Source organism: Diadema setosum, chromosome 21, assembly GCF_964275005.1.
Source record: "Diadema setosum chromosome 21, eeDiaSeto1, whole genome shotgun sequence".
Lineage (NCBI taxonomy): Eukaryota > Metazoa > Echinodermata > Echinoidea > Diadematoida > Diadematidae > Diadema > Diadema setosum.
In genome coordinates this window covers 1033882-1052420 of record NC_092705.1, presented here as the reverse complement: position 1 = coordinate 1052420, position 18539 = coordinate 1033882, and the positions used below count along the sequence as shown (strand labels likewise).

General features: G+C 36.6%; 2 protein-coding genes across 2 annotated transcripts; one reads left to right on the top strand and one right to left on the bottom strand.

Annotated features, from left to right (window-relative positions):
• Window positions 1–3572: 3572 nt before the first annotated feature.
• Window positions 3573–9478, bottom strand: LOC140244554 (lymphokine-activated killer T-cell-originated protein kinase-like). Its single transcript, XM_072324179.1, has 6 exons — window positions 9181–9478; window positions 8619–8745; window positions 7455–7587; window positions 6780–6976; window positions 6027–6177; window positions 3573–4480 (listed from the first exon to the last, which is right to left on the bottom strand). The coding sequence occupies exons 1-6, from the start codon at window positions 9381–9383 to the stop codon at window positions 4254–4256; spliced, it is 1038 nt and encodes a 345-aa protein (XP_072180280.1). The 5' UTR covers window positions 9384–9478; the 3' UTR covers window positions 3573–4253.
• A 239-nt stretch (window positions 9479–9717) lies between these two features.
• LOC140244198 (guanidinobutyrase-like) lies at window positions 9718–17950 on the top strand. The gene is made up of 7 exons (XM_072323830.1): window positions 9718–10275; window positions 11939–12061; window positions 12879–13063; window positions 13444–13650; window positions 14223–14367; window positions 15060–15154; window positions 15590–17950. Exons 1-7 carry the CDS (start codon window positions 10002–10004, stop codon window positions 15707–15709), a joined length of 1149 nt encoding a protein of 382 aa, XP_072179931.1. The 5' UTR covers window positions 9718–10001; the 3' UTR covers window positions 15710–17950.
• Window positions 17951–18539: the final 589 nt, after the last annotated feature.

Here is an 18539-nt window from a genome sequence, read left to right as displayed (position 1 = left end):
GAGTAAGTGGCTGTGATCCCCTCCGAAATCAAATTAAACCGATTGTCCGACAACGATGGCTATACAAATAAATCATTATATATATATATATATATATATATATATATATATATATATATACATATACATATATATATATATATATATATACATATACATGTATATGTGTGTGTGTGTGTGTACATACATATAGTATGTAATTAATGTATGTATATTGTATATGTATATACATATACAGTGTACAAGTGTATAACTATACTCCGTATACGTGTATGTGTGTGCGTGTGTGTGAGACGATGAATAACTACAAACACCAACAGAAACGCACGAGCACATTCGTCTCGTTAAGACACCAAGTCGTCATCATCGTGGCTTCTATAACTGGTTTATTCCACTACTGACCAACAATTTTCCTTTCGCTTTTACAGGACATTACTGGCCTGGCATCGATACACGTTTACTATTGTGACCTAGACAATTCATTAATTTTCTCGTCACGCTTTTGGTTACAGTATATTCATCCTCTGTTGATAGGTGTAAACCAACAAGCGACACACTGTCCGTGAAAATCGTACGGAGATATGCTTTCGGCAGCGGCATGACAAAATGAATCACAGATGCATTGTATTCACTACATGCACTTCAAAGGATATGGTGTACATATAGATGTCAGTACATTATATGTATATGCTCAAGAATCTAAGCTGATGCTAAACCCTAAACCACGCCTTTGGCAGATATGTTTTATTGGCTATGCATATGACAGTGATTACGTAATACACTCGCAGAATCACAGGCCATGGTATCTTTTTTTTTTATTTTTTTTTTTTTAAGAGAATGTCAAATGCCATTCATCTGTTGTTATAAATCTTGTCTATGAACACTGCGTCCATTCCATGCGAAAAAATGAGAAAGCAACTGGTCTGCGAGACTAACAGACGCTAAGTCACTCATGCGGAACATACATGAAGAGTCAATAAAATAAAAGCAACCCCGGCTGGTTGGGTAAAATCTTCCCTGGCCATTTTGGTGAACTGACGCGCTCCAAACCCACGCCCCCAAACAGCTGGGCAAACATTAACTGCACCATACCAAAGCCAAATGCAGATTCAAGAAACTTAAAGGGATGGTATTGGTTGAGATGATAATTCAGCTTTTAACTTTTTGCAAGATGATTACAAAACCACTTATTAAATATGAAAGAGCATACAATTCTAAGAAGAACTCAAAGTTTATTTGATGAAAATTGGTTTTGAAATGGCCGAGATATCCAAAAACAAATTAAAACATAGTGATTGCCTCATTTTGGGTATCTCAGCTATTTCAAAACCAATTTTCATCAAATAAACTTACGAGTTCTTCTTAAAATTGTATGCTCTTTCATATTTCATAGGTTTCTCATTATCTCAGAAAAAAAAAGATGGAAACCTGGAGTCCCCTACCTCAACCAAAACTGTTATTCATCCCTTTAAGCCATGGTGATATTAACAGAGTCTTGAAACGATATTTCAGTGTCGCCTGAATAGGTATGTTTTGCATTATATTATTTATCATTTTATATTACATATATTATCACATTATTTTACATTATGTTTTGTGATTTTCACACAAAACATTTCTTTCAAACCATCTTTGTCACACACGCAACTTCTCCTCTAAACAAACTGAAAAAGTAACTGCATTTGTTACGTATAATAGGGTAAAACAGGAAAGAATCATATACATGTACAATGTAGACATCAAACAGATACAAACAATACAAGTACAGCTGTAATACTTGGTCCAAAAAAAAAACAAACAACAAGTTTATTTACATAACTATACATAAAGTTACACACACATGCAATTTTACAAATATGTAAAGTTACATACATATACACAACTTGACGTCTTTCAAAAAAATATGTGTATTATTGTTCAGTAACACAGAACATTCTACCAGCAATTACCATCACCACATATGTGTACAAATATTTGTATACATATCACTCACTACTGCCAGGATACTGTGTTTTGATATTCGTGGTATAAAAGATACTACGAGGGTATTTATATACACATGTACTAAAGACCTGTATGTACAATTTTCTTTATAAAAACATATCATATATGCATGTATTTATATGACTGGACTATTACTATAATGTGAAATACTGACATATTCACATACGTAATCATTCTCATTACACATTTATAATATACAATGTATTTCACTTATCAGATCTTGGAGAAGTTTGTTGAAGCCATATGCATGAGACAGAAATTTGCCAACGACCTTGTTGTTTGGATTCTTTCACACACACACACACACACACACTCACACAAGAAACTCCACTAAACTTTTGTATGTGAAATGTTTTACAGTGTATGATGCACCCAAATCGATGTCTTTCCTGCTTGTAGATGTTTTCTATCTCAGAAAATATTTTGGCATGCCAGCAGGAAAACACTGGTACATTTTGTAAATGTATAAGCTAGCTTGTACATTTATAAGCTATACCTTGATCTCAAACCAAACACAAAGGCTCAATTTTAAGTAACATCTGAATTACCTTTTATTTTCTGTCAATGCTTACTCTACCAGATGACCTATTTCAACAACAACAAAAAACAAAAACAAAATGAAAAAATGGAAAAAAAAAAAGAATTTGCCAGTGCAGTGGAATTCGATATAAAGAGATCTGCTACATATAATGAAATACAATGTACCTGACATAACAAACTCCTTTCTCCAGTCCAAATGAATTTATTTCCTTTGTTTTGTATGGTTTAATGACTACTGATATAACACATTATTATCCATACAGAGGATTTTTAGAGCCCAAATACAAGTGTTATTTTGTTGACGCACCTCATAACCTCCGACCCACTTAGAAAGTTTTTTGAACTCGACCAATATTTTTTGCCGAGGTGACCAATATTTAATATATTGGACGGCAAGAGGGGGATTCCCCAAAGTTTTTAGAAACTGCACTGTGATTGGCTGAGATACACGAGATGACCCGAAATATGAAGTAAAAACGTCTGTGATTGTTCAATCACGAATTAACTAAAATATTGTTTTTTCTAAAATTCTGTGTTTATACAAACAAATTTTATATATTAATTAGTTAATTTGACGTTGATCTAAGTTTCCTTTGGAATGTACATCAAAATACATAGATCACATAGATCTGGGAATGAAGTGGATTAACTTGCACTGAAGAGTGTACCATACCCCATGTCAGGATCAAGTACAATAGGAGACCATACAGCACTAAGAGACAGAAAGGGTAGCCCCTAAGTGAAAATATTCTGTGCTAAAATCCTCTGTAGGATAATAATGATATTATGATGCTAAGCAAAATATTGGACTCTTCTTCGACTCGTCCAATATTTGTGCATAGCTCATCCAATATTTCCTTGTATTGACCTCAAGGCCATCCAATATTATATAAATATCTGATACATGTACATATAGAACAAATTGTCTTGGTCCCAAGGATGTCATTACACTGAGTTTCCACTGTAATATACAGTACTGAGTTGTTAATCTATGTTAAAATGTGCCTTAGTCTACATGTATTTGGAAACCCAGTACTGCTTCATGAATAAGGGCAACACATACAGCTTGCATTATGAATTTCCCTGAGTTTTATGTCATGCTTTCTCTACAAGTGCCAAAGAGTGGTCAACAAGGGGCTTGATATCTGGTTGCAGTTATTGGAACAGGCTAAAATATTAGACAGACGCCCAAGAAAATGCATAACACTGAAGCCTCCTACAAAAAACTAAACTAAACTAAACTATAAAAAAAGGCCACCTGCTCAAAGTAAGAAATTGCAAATGAATCATACGTGTATTTGTCTGCAAATATGGCAAAAAAATAAAAGATAAAAATGTATACGTGTACTTGGAACACAGCCTATTCACTGCAGTCAAATGTTCAAACACAACAAAGTATTAAAGAGTATCCATGTTAACTCTAGAACTTACAATGCATTTCAGCAGCCCTGATCCCTTGCCACCACCAATGGACATGCATTTGCTATGAACTTTTGGCAAATACATATTTGCACAACATCATTTTTTTTTTTCCATGCAACCTGCTAAAATGACACATTGTGGACCATCCTGATATCAACTACACAGTTTTTGACATGTCAGTAAAATGTCGACTCAAACCCACAGTGTGTCAACAGTGTTAAATCCTACACACAGTTTGGCATTTCACTGAAGGATGCACTTGAAGTTACTCTGCAGAATGGAAGATTTCATAACTTGATGCTTTCGAGAGCAGCAACAGCCATCTTGGCACTAGGCCTCTTACTTGGGTCCTCATGAGTGCAGGCACAGAACAGCTCAATGAGTGCCTGGTACTCTGGGCCTAGGTTCTCCTTTGGCAATGGAGGTCTGGTCCCGAGAGCAGCTTCATATTCAGATTCATCGAAGCTTGTTTCGTCATCATCGTAGTCTCCGTCAGTGTCGCCATCACCAGAGTCTATTCATGCAGGAGAAGGTCATGTGACAATTCTTAGTCGGTGATTTCAATTCAATTTGATTTTTATTTTCCACTCATGGGGTGGAAAACCCTCATCAGCCAAAGGCTGGTTTTCAGAGGGGTCCACACATACAGGTTAAAAATACAAGCATTATACAATGTGTACAATGTACATGTACACATATTACAAACATACATAACATATGCAAAGAACAAAAAAAAATGTATGAACACCATAATTAGCTTGTTTTAGACACAATAGAAAAAAGGAAAGAAAAAAAAATAACAACAAGGCCTTAGAACACGACATGAAGAGAAATAAGGGCATGTGAGAATGAATTTCACATACATGTATGTAAGAGAATCGGTATTGCTGATATATTTTGACTGTGGACTGATGAGTTAAAAAAGAAATGGCTAGTAGGTTGTATACTCTATCCCGTTACGCATCATACATGTACATTCAAAATTATTATATTCATGTACAAGTAGTTGTATTTTAAATGTATCAAGGGAAATATCAAAGGAACCTGTCAAACTTCAAAGGGTGAGGTTTTCTCTTGAAGATCTATAGAGGTCCTTTGTCAGTAACAACTATGATTGATCCTTGCATACCGGTAGTTGCATCATCCTCTTTTGCTCTTTGCTATCCAGGCAGCAATACCAAATGCATGTGTTACTGTAATAGCAAAGTCCAGTACAAATCTGTTGCTTGCTCACAGAGGCACCTACAATGTATTAAATTTCCTTACCTATACTGGCCAATCGTTAACCATAGAGCAAGCAAGTGATAATTTGCATTGCGGCATCATTAGGAGAGCAATACAACACTTGGAATTTCAGACTACATGTGCATCCAAACACACATACACAATAAGACACAGAAAAAATGTGACACACACATACACACACTCACTAAGAGAGAGAGAGAGAGAGAGAGAGCACCAAGGTACATGTACACATAATCACACCCATAGTAAATGGATATACACACTATTAAGCCTTTGCATGCTTTTGAGTACTAATTGGCACATAAAACTCCTACTGTATAATTGTACACACTGTCCAAAGGTTACTGGCACAGAGAGGGTTAATAACATTTGCAGATGAAACAGAAACCCAGCAATAGTGCTTCAAAATAGTTCTAAAATGTGAGTTAGGGAAATAGAAACAACCGATGTAAAACTTTGAACCAGTATAATTGATCTTAAGTATTGTTAGATATACAAAGTAGTGAACAATAGTTATGATTAAGATAAAAATGTTTCCAGACTTAACGATGTACAGTTATGGTTTAATGAGAAACACAGTGATATCTCCTTATATTTTAGACTTAATTGCAAAAATATTCTACAGGGCGGATGTTTTGTGATACAACTGACCTGCACATGCATCAAAAGTGATATCTTGAACATTTTTTTTCAATCACTGCTCCTAAAGGTAAACAGGACTACATCAGTCACAGTGATTTAAACACAGAACAAAACACATGCAAACACAGAGTCACTAATGCACACAAAGAGTAGAAACTTCCATAAGAACTCACAGAGAAGATCCAGGTGTGGGGCTGAGAGGGATATCATCTCCCAGATGACCAGGCCAAAGGAAAACATGTCCGTCTTGTGGCTGATTTCACCTTCCATGTGAACCTCCATAGCATTCCAAGGCTGGGAGCCGATGTAGGAGTCCTTGGGGTTCTAGGGAGGACAATTTGTACACATACACACATCTCCAATTGGTGGAATGGTAATAAGGGTGTTAAGGCAACATCAGCACTAGCAATTAATCATCATCATCATCATCACCATCTTTATAATACTGTAATGATGTTAACAAATAGCTATGATAATAGTGATGATGCCAAAAAATAAAGGATTATAAAACTTCTACAGTACTACTGCTACTCTAATAACTATGATAATCATGGTGATAAAATAACAACATTATTGTTATTATTATCATTATTGATATGGTGGTGATGATGATGATGATGATAATATGGTGGTGTGACCATACTAGTAAGCTAGTAATCATTAGTTATAACCTTTATGTGTTTCATTACTTTTACAAGCCACATTGCCTGTAGAATATAAAATGTAAACATTTCCTACATTCCTCTGACAACTTTGTCTGATGTAACTGATTTCCTACATCTAAAATTCCATTCAAATGAGCTTGGAATAAATTGTGTGGAGTACATGTATACAATTCCAGGGGTTACTATCAAGAAAGAAAAGGTTAAGCATGGTTACAAAACAGTGTAAATGACTAGTAATTCCTATAGATCTAGAATCCATACCGCTAAACCCTTCATGTCGTCCTTGAGCTTGAGGGCGACACCAAAGTCACAGAGCTTGACGGACTCAAAGTCTCCCTTGATGAGGACATTGGCACTCTTCAAGTCGCCGTGGATGTACTTGAATTTATTGTGGAGGTATGAGAGAGCAGATGCCAGCCCCATGGCCACCTTGTAGATCTGCACTGCTGGGAAGGGCCCTGGAGGCAAGGGAGTTAAGAACAAAAACTTGCTTAAATTTAAACAAGCTAAAAGAAGGTTGTCTGGATTGACCCTTAAGTACCTCTAGTTAACTAAACCATCATTTGAAAAAAAAAATTGAAACAAATTCCTGTAAAAGTTGAGATGTTTGTTACTTTTTGTGCAACTGAAACGCACACAAGAATATAACCAAAAATTGTATTGTTTGATGTATATGACACTCTCTGTACACTATGTACATTATATGTAGTTTGATTTTGTGGATTACTAAAATTCATCTTACCCGACCAAGTGCTTACACTTATTCACATGAAAATTTCCACTTTTACAGTAATATGAGAACTCTTGTAAATTGAGTGTACAGCACAGTTGTTAATCACAAATGAATAAAGGCAAATTTTTGTTGACAATAGAGCATTTTATAAAAAGCTTCTATTTTGTGATAATCTTTTACAGTAGAGAGTTAACTCCGCTCACCTTCATCTTTTCCATTCCTGTCTTCAATCATGTCCATTAATGACTGCTGACCATTCTCCATGGACAGACACAAAGTTCCATCAGCAGCATGGCTAAGTGCCTTGAACTCAACAATGTTGGGATGGTCCAGTTTCTGGATTTTGTTAACAAAAGTGATTTAAAGCTCAGGGTAGGATTTGGTTTTGCAATGTTCTTGTCTTTTCATTGACATCATTTTTGCGCAGAAAACAGGAAAGAAATGCACCCACAACCATTGAAAATGTCATGATCAGAGGTTTAGAACTGTAAAATGTGCCAAAACACTGAATGGAAAGGTGGACCTGTGCATTATACAAATAACAATGTACGTGTATTATTATTATTATTGTTATTATTATTATCATTACTATTATTATTATTATTATTGCAGTATTATTATACTCATCATCATCATCATTATCATTATTGATATTTCACATAAGAACTGAACACACTAATTCATTTCTAAACAAGATCATCAGACACAGAATTTATGTGCACTGTCACATCCTGTCTCCCTACAAAGGTTGCATCTGTGTATGTATTTCCAAAGTAAGAGTGAACATTTCAGGGACATCATAATATTTTATTTTCTGTTTCCAATGCGCATTACCTCCCCCCCCCAAAAAAAAAAAAAAAAAAAATATATATGTATATATATATATATATATATATATATGTATATATATATATATATATATATATATATATATACATGATATATATGATTATACTGGTATACATATATTTTAATGAGAGATAACTTTGCCCAAAAACTGCTTCAAACAATGTATTAGAATTTTTGCCAAAATGGAAATTTTGGGGCAAATGTATGTTATGTTGGACAGAGATATATGTACTAACATATGAAGGTCAATCTGAAATATTCATTGAAAACTTTGTTTTGACTGATTAGCCTAATACTGATTAGAACAGATTAGAATAGCTCTAAAATTCTATTGAACATTGTGTTTTTATCATACAATTCCTGGACTTTGTGGTGAACATTTGGACTGATTAAACTGTTGTATTTTGGTCACATTGGGATAAATACTAGTAGTAGCCATAAAAAACAAAGTTTGACTATCACTATGAGTGTATCACAAAATTGACATCTATAAAATTCTAAAAGACACTGTCACTGACCTGCAATATTTCAGCTTCTCTCTTCATTCTCCCTTCAACATCAACAAGGCCGCCACCACGCTGATATTTACTGCGGATTTTCTTGACAGCCCATGGTGATCGCATGGTGCCATCAGGTTTTGGGCTTCTACAGGCAGGATATTGTGTCAAAAGCAGAAATTCACAGCTCTAGCTTTTCGGATAACTTTAATATGGTGTCATACAATGGTGAACAATAACAACTGACTCTACAGTAATTTGATTGACTTCTGAGTTCTGTACCAGTATAGAGGTCTTCTGCAGTATGTGGCACTTAACAGAACAAAATTGATTTGTAGTTGATTCAAACTTTACAAAACATCTTAATTATGGCATCAATCATTTTCAGCTGTGATACTGAGTGTGAGCCAGTGCACGTGCACTCCACCACAGCACAGCTAGCTACAGTGCAGTGCATGAGAGGATATCATAAACAGTCCTGTCTCTTGAGCGCTGCCCTGATTGAATACCGGCGCCTGCATTCTAACCATTAAGAAGTAGCCACAAATATAAACTATGATAGCCTGACCCCTAGCTTACTCACCTTTCCAGAAGATACACAGAAACACCAGTTCCCCAACCCAGCTTCTTCATAAAGGGAGAAGCGGGAATGTTCACGGCATGAGCGGGGGAGTTCCGGGTGGCATTGACGGCGGCGAGTCGACTCCTCTTCGCGGGGTGTACTGGAGTAAGAAAGTCGGTATTTCCCTTCTTCGTTGTGTTTGTTGTTTTCTCCGTCGTTGACATATTCAAAGATATTCAGGTGGGTGTTTGCGAAACTAATTTGGGGAAAGTGAGCAGAGACCTAAAGGTGGCATTGAGTGTCTTTGAAAATGTTTTTTAAATTTAACCAGCGAACCGCCGAAAAGCAATCCCAAACAAATGATTGGACTCCTGCGCATTCCAACGGTTGAGGGCGTTCTTTTCTTTCAGTCAATTAGTCTATAATGCTAAACTTCTGGTGACAGATTAGGGAACATTTTCCCTCCACTATACTCGTGCTGAACTCATGATAGAAGATTTTGTCTGAATTTCGGTGGATCTAAAGTAATTGATTTATGTTAAATATGTTTCAAGCATGGGTAATCATTTACGCTATACCTAGGTTCTGCTGATTTTGCGAAAAAATAGACAGTGAATGGAGAACGCTAGACTAGGTCTGATGGACGGCAGGGGGATCCCCAAAACAGACGCGAACATAATCCGCTGCGGTAGAATTTCGAAGTTTCATCTTACATTCCTGGCCCAAGAGCATGATTCTAAGTGGATTTGCTATAAAAAAGCCTTCAGTTATTTTCAAGGGAAATCATTCAGTGTCAGTGGCGCTTCCGACCGGACGATTTTGAGAAGCACATCTCGATAAGAATGAAGATGTTTGCCTCAAAAGTCTACAAAATGGTGACGAGGTGTTCGACGCTGAGCACTCGCCGCATCTCGGAAGGGGTGATGCCTTCACTATCACAGTGTGCGAAAGCTCGAACTCTTCATGGCCGTATGCTCTGGAGGAGTTACGCCAGTGATGGGCCCGGGCCTGGTGTGGGGCGGAAGACGTTGAACGAACCACTGTGTGGGACGAAATTCCCGCGAGTTGGTGGCATCAGCACTATGATGCGACTTCCATTCCAGCCCAACACAGAAGGTGAGATTTCGACCTAGAAGTTGAACGCAGTTAGTCATGAGTTTTATATCATGCATCAGCAGATGCCACAATTTTATATTTGTTTGTTTGGGAAATGGAACTCTTGCCTTTGACTATAGTTTTCACTTTTGCAGAAATTGTTCTAGGATTATCTGATTGTAGTCTACTCTATGTCAAGATGTGACAGATAAGAAGCCCACTGTGAAGAGACAGATCCCATCAGTATAGGGAAACTAATGATTTGCAAAATGACAAAAATGGTGCACAGAATCCAGGGCTCTTTGGGTTGGGATTATGTTAGGTTATAAAGTTTGGGTATATGGTTTGTTTGTTTGTTTGTTTGTTTTTGTGTTTTTGTTTTCAATTTCTTTTACCCCTCCCCCCATAAAGAAAACAAAAACAAGAAAGGAATCCTGGGCCCCATTTTCACTCAGCCTCTATCCACAATGCTGCCCTCTTGTAGACTGTTGGAATTGATGCTTCAGACAGGTGAAATTTAATGGAGGGCACTTGCAAACTTTTTTTTTTTTTTGTTGCCTTCTTCTTCTTTCTTATCTTCAAAATACTATGGAGCATATGACAAAGATGAACTTGAACTGCCAGTTTGTTTTGAGGTGGAACATGATCGTTCTACTCAGAGCCATATACTCAGCTGGCTAAATAAATGGCATAGAGATTTGGATTTTTTTTTATTTTTGTGACTGATGTAGAATAAGAATGAGTTAGAATAGAGCCTGGCGTAGGCCGTGGGACATTGTCCAATTTATGCTTTTGTCCTTGTAGAAGTCTTCCTCTATGTGCAGAGGAGCATAGCCATGGTCTCATGTGCATACTGTACGAGCTGAAATTTTCACGGGTGTTTTATTTTCGCGAATTTCGCGAATCCCCTTTGAACCGCGAAAATAACAACACGCGAAAATAACAACGCGCAAATAAGTAAGTTCAGTTAGACCCTCGCAGTCGTGAAATTAACAACACGCGAAAATGTCCTCCAAGTAGCAATTCGCGAAAATATTTGTACGCGAAAATGTCCTCCAAGTAGCAATTCGCGAAAATATTTGTACGCGAAAATTTCAGCTCGTACAGTATAAAGCATCTGGTAGTACAGCATATACCACTTACAGAGTCTCAATTCACCTAACATGTTACACTGTTTGAATAAAGCAATATTTAGTATGCCTCTCATATATAGCATTATATGTGAAGACATTAAGCAACTGTAAATATTTGGTTTACTGCTAACAAAGTGAAATGACAAATATGACTCACAGTTTGGAGTCCAAGGGTTACTAAGTATGTGGTCTTTTTTTAATTCAAGCAGGGATGTGGGATCCACCTCCCTGATTCAAGAAAGCATTCTTAAAAAAGACAACAAATTACACCTCATGACATTGCAGATATTTTATTTGATTGCAGAAATATTTCACTTTTTTCATTTGGTCGTGTCTTGTAAAAATGTAGTGATATCTAAATGCAGTGGTCATTATAAATCTTCTATGCTGACTGTGCTGTGATCGTAATTATCATTAGTCCGAGCCCTCAAAGCATATTTTCAAATTGATGGCATTTTCACCAACTGTCTTGTGGTTAGCAGTGCTATCTCTCTCTTTTTTTTTCTTTTCAAGGATTTGGAGTTATGTTCACTTCCCACATACACATACAGGTTTGGATGCTTGCTATGTTGGAGTACCATTGGACATTGGAACTTCTTACAGAACAGGAACTAGACTAGGACCACGTCAAATCCGATATGAGTCCTTCGTTCTTGGACCTTGTAATTATGTGGGTGAGATACCAGACAACATTTTAAAACATATGTTGTTGTTGTTGTTATTTGAATTTATGTGGCGTTTATCATTCCTCGAGGAATATTTACGCCAAATCTATATTCATAAAATTTCTATAGATTTCCAAATTTTACCCTATATTATTTTTCATTTTATTGCAAATAATTCAAAATTAATATATCATATCAAATCAAATAAATCTCCCTCACACTGGCCTCGTTTTGAGTTGCCCAATCGACGATCGTATTTTCTGGCCAGTCCGGCTCGGTACCTTTTTTTTTTTTCTTCAGGTACCTCATTTTTTCTTCAGGTAGTCTTGGTTCCATACTTTTGCATCCTTCAGTATGGATTGGATGAAAGTGACTTGCCTACCTTGGATAGTTCTGCTGTAAAAGAAACAAAAGATTCACAGGTTGTGGTTCTGATAGAAATTGTTCCATAAAAAGGCAAATTGTTTTAATGTGCTATACACCATGTATACTTTAATACACTCTATTTATCATCTCGTCATGATTTAGTGATGACTTTGTACTTATATTCAGGTACAAAGATTGAGAAACGTGTTGCAGGGGCAGATCCAGGAATTCCATAGAGAGGGGGCACCTTTACAAAATAAAAGGGGGCGCATACGCCCCCATTTTTTCTTTTTATTTCTTTTGTTTAAAAAAAAAATAACAAAGATGGGGAGTGCTCCCAGTGCATCCCCTCCTGGATCTGCCACTGGGTTGTATGTCTGTCTGGTGAATGTTGGCCAAAAGCTGCTTTAATTATCGAATGACTGATTTAAAAAGCAGAGATACAATATATTTCCTGCAGGGGCCGCCCCTTTTGAGACACTTCAAGTAGCTGACATCGGGGATGTGACCCTTAACCTTTATGACCTCAAGAAGTCCGTTGAGATGATTCACCAGCAGTACCGAGACATCATAGCCAATGGGTGCAAGCCTTTAACCCTAGGAGGAGACCACACCTTAACCTACCCAATCCTACAGGCCATGAAGGTAAACCTTGAACCAACAGCTCAATTGGAATTGTGTTTGGTAGCCCAACATATACAGTGCATATTGTTATGATGAAATTCTCATTGCGAAAAAACAAAATCGAAATTCAGGTTCCCAAATTATCATGTATATTTCTTTATGCACTGTAGGCCTACTGTTTGGCTATATGTAAAACAAAATTTCAATGAAATAAAAAGAAAACAGAACATCTCGAGGACTTTGTTATAGTGGGTATGCACTGTGTGATATAAAATTCTTGTAAATGCCTTGGTGAAATCCAAGATCAACAAGTTACTGAAGCTACACACAGCTCATTATTAGAACAGAATATACATCTTGTCATGTGTGATGGTTACTTCTGTTCCTTTCCTATTTTGCAGGAAAAGTATGGACCAGTTGGTCTTGTCCACATTGATGCACATGATGATGTTGCAGACTTGATGCTGGGAGAGAAAGTGGCTCATGGGACTCCATTCAGACGAGCCGCTGAAGAGGGTTGTCTGGACTGTCACCGAGTGGTCCAGATTGGCTTGAGAGGGTCTAACTACAGTCCCCCAAATGAACTTTATGACTTTCATAAAAAAATGGTAAGTAACCAAATAAGTACTATGAAGCTAGACTTGTACCACTGTAGAAGACAAAATCAAGATGAGATGTACATAGGCATATTAATATAACATGTCCTTGTCTTGGAAATCAGTCTATCATGCCAGTACTCATTTGTCATTCGTCTTATAATCATTAGTTTTAAAGAGCAATTGCCAATTCTGCTGAACATTTTCATGGTAGTCTAGAGTATGGTTTTTATGATATGTTGATGATACAGTGCACTCCCATTATAACGAACACGGTTGTAACAAAATTCCGGTTGTAATGAAATAAAAATTCAGACCGCAACATTTTCTGCTCTATATTTTTTAATTGTTTATTTGTTCAGTTATAACAAAATTTCGATATAACAAAAGAAAATTGCCACTCCCAAGGACTTCATTTTAACAGGAGTCCATTGTAGTTCTCTTGTGGCAATGTACAAGACAGTTATTGAATTAACATTTGACTTGGAGACTGTGGGGAGTATTTTGAGAGGTCCATAATAATTCATGAAAAAGATTCTAGGAGGAAGTACAATAACAAATTAGATCATGTGCATTTTTCACAGGGATTCCGTGTGGTTCCTGCTCACCAATGTTGGCATAAATCTTTGACTCCACTGATGGAGGAAGTGAGAGGAATTATGGGAGATGGGGCTGTCTACCTCTCATTTGACATTGATGCCATAGACCCTGGGGCTGCTCCAGGAACCGGTATGTGATTACCCTGCCCTCAATAATGGCAAGATATGAAAGCAAGAGTGTAGCCCTTTTTCAAATTCATGAAATTCTTCCGTCGAGATGTTTGTCAATCAGTTGCAAAGAGTGTAGCCCCTTGGATTGAAATTGTGAAGATTTGCATGCATCATATTACTTATGGCACAGTTTCATACTCACTTTAAAGAGAAAAACAAAAGACAGTATGCTGCCATGATAACAAGCATGGTTATTCACTTCAATTCACCAAAATTCAGGTCACAAAATATCTCTTTTCTATCTATGGACTATATATGTATATATATATATATATATATATATATATATATACATATATACATACATATATTTGTTTAGCTCTAGCAAAATTTTGATACACAGTGCACTCCCATTATAATGAAGTCCTCAGGACTTTTGTTATATAGAAATTTCGTTATAGCCGAACAGTAAAGTACATGTATGTAAATTTATATAGATAATCTTTCGACACAAATTCTTAACTGAATGAATTCTTTACTTTGTTGTAACAAGCATTTTGTTATAACAGCATTTGTTAAAATAGGGAGTGCACTGTAGTAAATGAAAACTTGCTGGTCCCGAGGACTTTGTTATAACAGGAGATACTTGTATTCTGTTGCTTGTATTTCAGTATTTTAATGTGATTATTTTTTTTTTCTCAATACACCTAGGTACACCTGAAGTGGCTGGACTGACAACCATCCAGGCCTTTGAGATTGTGCGAGGCTGCAGAGGACTTAACCTTGTGGGAGCCGACTTGGTGGAGGTATGTCAAATGCAAGTCTTTAATGTGTGAGATATGATAACTTTTTGTGTATACTTTTCATTTCATTTCTTTTCATTTCATTTCATTTCATTTCATTTATTTCCACTTTCATAATTGGTTTACAAAATTTGCATAAAAAACAAACAAACAAATAAGAATGCATGGTATCAAAATACTAATATGATAATGGTGGAATCATGAGAAGCACAAATTAGGCTTATTGAAAATGATCCCGCAACAAATATCGTGATGTAAATATGTGTAATCATTTATAATCATTTGTAATGATGAGTGAATGTCAAGTGATGTATTTTATGAAGAGAGTGACATGTGCAGGAGTTCATAGAATTCTGTTCAATATGATAACTACAGAGAGAACTGATGCTTTGCTTTAGAAAGAATTGTCCCTGATTAGTTTTGTGATTCCACTCATAGGTCTCACCACCGTATGATACGACGGGAACCACCGCCCTCATAGCAGCCAATCTACTCTTTGAGATGTTGTGTGTTCTTCCTGGGGTGAAGTATTATGACATCGAGACAATCACTTGGTAATGAAATTGTAGACGTAATTTCCTTTCCTCGATCATTGGCAAGATAAGAAATACTTGTCACCTGTCATTGGTCATGAAAAAAGGTCAGAGTTGTGGATGCCTCTGTCCTGAAGACAAAATCCAGAGCCTACCTCACATTACTGCCTTTTTTTAAAGCTGACAAAGACACATTGAGGGGTATAAGAGAGTTTGAGTGTGCCCTTTTACTGATGTCCATCATATCAAGCCACAGTCACTAGTGTGGCAATTTTTTATGGCTATTGTCATGATGGATATTATAAAACAAAAATGAAGTGTTACTTCTTGGGAGTTTCTTCAACATATATTCCAGGCAATGCTAACTACATTGTACTTCGTGTCACGTACTCTTATTATAACGAGCACAATTTATAACAAAAATTCTCTCTTAAAATTATCAAAGTGTCTTTATGTACCTTACTGTTCTGCTTAAACCTGATATGACGAGCACAATTACATGTATAACAAAATTTTCACTTAAAATTATCTATGTGTCTTTATGTACTTTACTGTTCTAAAAAAAAAAAAAAAAACGAAAGAAAACTGCCAGTCCCGTGGATTCAGTTATTATGGGAATCGCCAGTACACTGCACTTTGAAATTTAGATGCAGATCTGTTATGCAATAAAGTTATGTTATATGAATATTATGCTGCTGATTGCTCCTCCAGTAGAATACTACATGTACAGAGCTATTCAAGAAAGGCATTACCTATTTGACATAGATGCCTTTATGTAGAGTGCAATGAAATAAATTATTTTGTGGTTCACTGTATCTGAAATACATAATGTATTAACCAGCATATTGAAACTGTGTTTTTTTTTTTTAACACCAAAATGCCAATGAAGTGTGATATCCCCATACTTTATACTACAGTGCACTCCCGTTATAACGAACACGGTTATAACGAAATTCCGGTTACAACGAAATAAAATTTAGGGCCGCAACATTATCAACTCTATGTATTTTTATTGTTTATTCATTCGGTTATAACGAAATTTCGTTATAACGAAAGAAAACTGCCGGTCCCGAGGACTTCGTTATAATGGGAGTCCACTGTATTTGTATTTCCTGATTATGGTATAAGTGTAGTATTCTTCATGGAGATGACTGTACAGTATACTGTTTGCAATGAAAGCATTGGTGTACTGATATATCTAGCATGCAATCTGCTGTACATGACACAGTATTGCTGTAAAGGCATGTGAAAACTCATAGGTGCCATTTATGCACTGGCAGATTCAGTAATATTAATTGATGTGTATGTGTGTGTGTGTGTGTGTGTGTGTGCACGCATGCCCGTACATTATTTTCCTTGTTCATATTATGTACTACCGGTAGTATGTGTTTTAGTATGCAAATTATGACAAGGCAGTGAAGAAGCAGGATTATACTAGAAGTTTTGAGATGTTTCAAAGCTGTTTTAAATGAGATAATGAACATTACTGAGGAATTGTGGGATATCATCAAGTTCAGCATTGTGAATACATACTGATAACTACATCATAGTCATAATGTCACATCCTGGGCCCTGTTTCATAAAAGTTGATGTGATAGCAACTCTTGCTGGGATGACAATTGTCATGGTAACAACAAGAATCCAGCTTCCTGATTGGCTGTTGCTACTGGAAGTTGCCATTCCAGCAAGAGTTGCAATCCTAACATCTTTTATGAAATGGGGCCCTGTAATATGAAAGACCATTCATTCTAGCTCTACTTCTAATGCAATTGAAAAAAAACACAGGCTGTCAAAGGACAGGAAAGGATTTACAAGCAAGGCCCAGCCACTTTCCCTGTTCATACTTGCCCTTTTGGAGGCAAGTGAAGTGAAAATATTGGTTGCCTGAAAGTAGCTCTTGGTAATCTTATGCCCTTGGTACATGAACATATCAACTTTCCTACCTCAGTATTTGATAGAAGGTGAAGTCACTTTACAGTTTGAGAGTCATATTCAATTTATTGTCAACTGACATTTATTGGACACCCTGGCAGCTCTAGTATGAAACTCACCATAGGAATTTTTTCCCATAGACCATTTACACATTTTTACAGAGGTGTAGAGCAGAAGTACATGTACAGTACCGGGTAGTTGTAATTCCAAAATATTATCTTCATACCATCAATTCACATGAAAGTGTTCAGGATTGTCTTTTTTTAAGCTATTTTTGTTTTTAACTGGTAAACTCTTACAATATTGATGAGTGCATTAAATTTCACTTTGCTGAAATAAATTATGTTTCTGGTTTGTTTGTTTGTCAGTGTGTGTAAAGGTTGCTCTCCTTCATGAGAAGATATTAGAGCATGAACTACAGCACAATTGTACATAGAAAAAGTGCCATTTATTTCTTCCAAATCAAGAAACGTCTAGTGGAGATGACGCCTGTCCGGTGATTTAGGAGGTCGTAGGTTCGAGTCCTGCTCGAGTATGTTACTCAAATTTTGAGGGACTACAGGTTGGATATTAAAGAGCATTTCTTCTTTTATATTTCGTTCTTAGTCAGGAATGATACTTATAAATGCAGTGATGAGGTCCAAAGTTCTTCTTTTACCCTGTATGCCTCCCTATAAAGAGGGAGAAAATGAAATGGAGGCAGGCATGCAGACACCTCTCCATTGAGGGTCACGTAAAAATCCGCCCGCTATCGATCGCTTTGCTTCCTAAAATGGCGCTCGCACCTGCCCATCGTACTACGCAAAATCGAGAGAGTAGACCCTCATAGGCTTGTACGCTCTTGTACCAAATAAAACGCCTTCAGTTACTTTCAAGGGAAACTTAACCATTCAGTGTCAGTGGTGCTTCCGACCGGACGATTT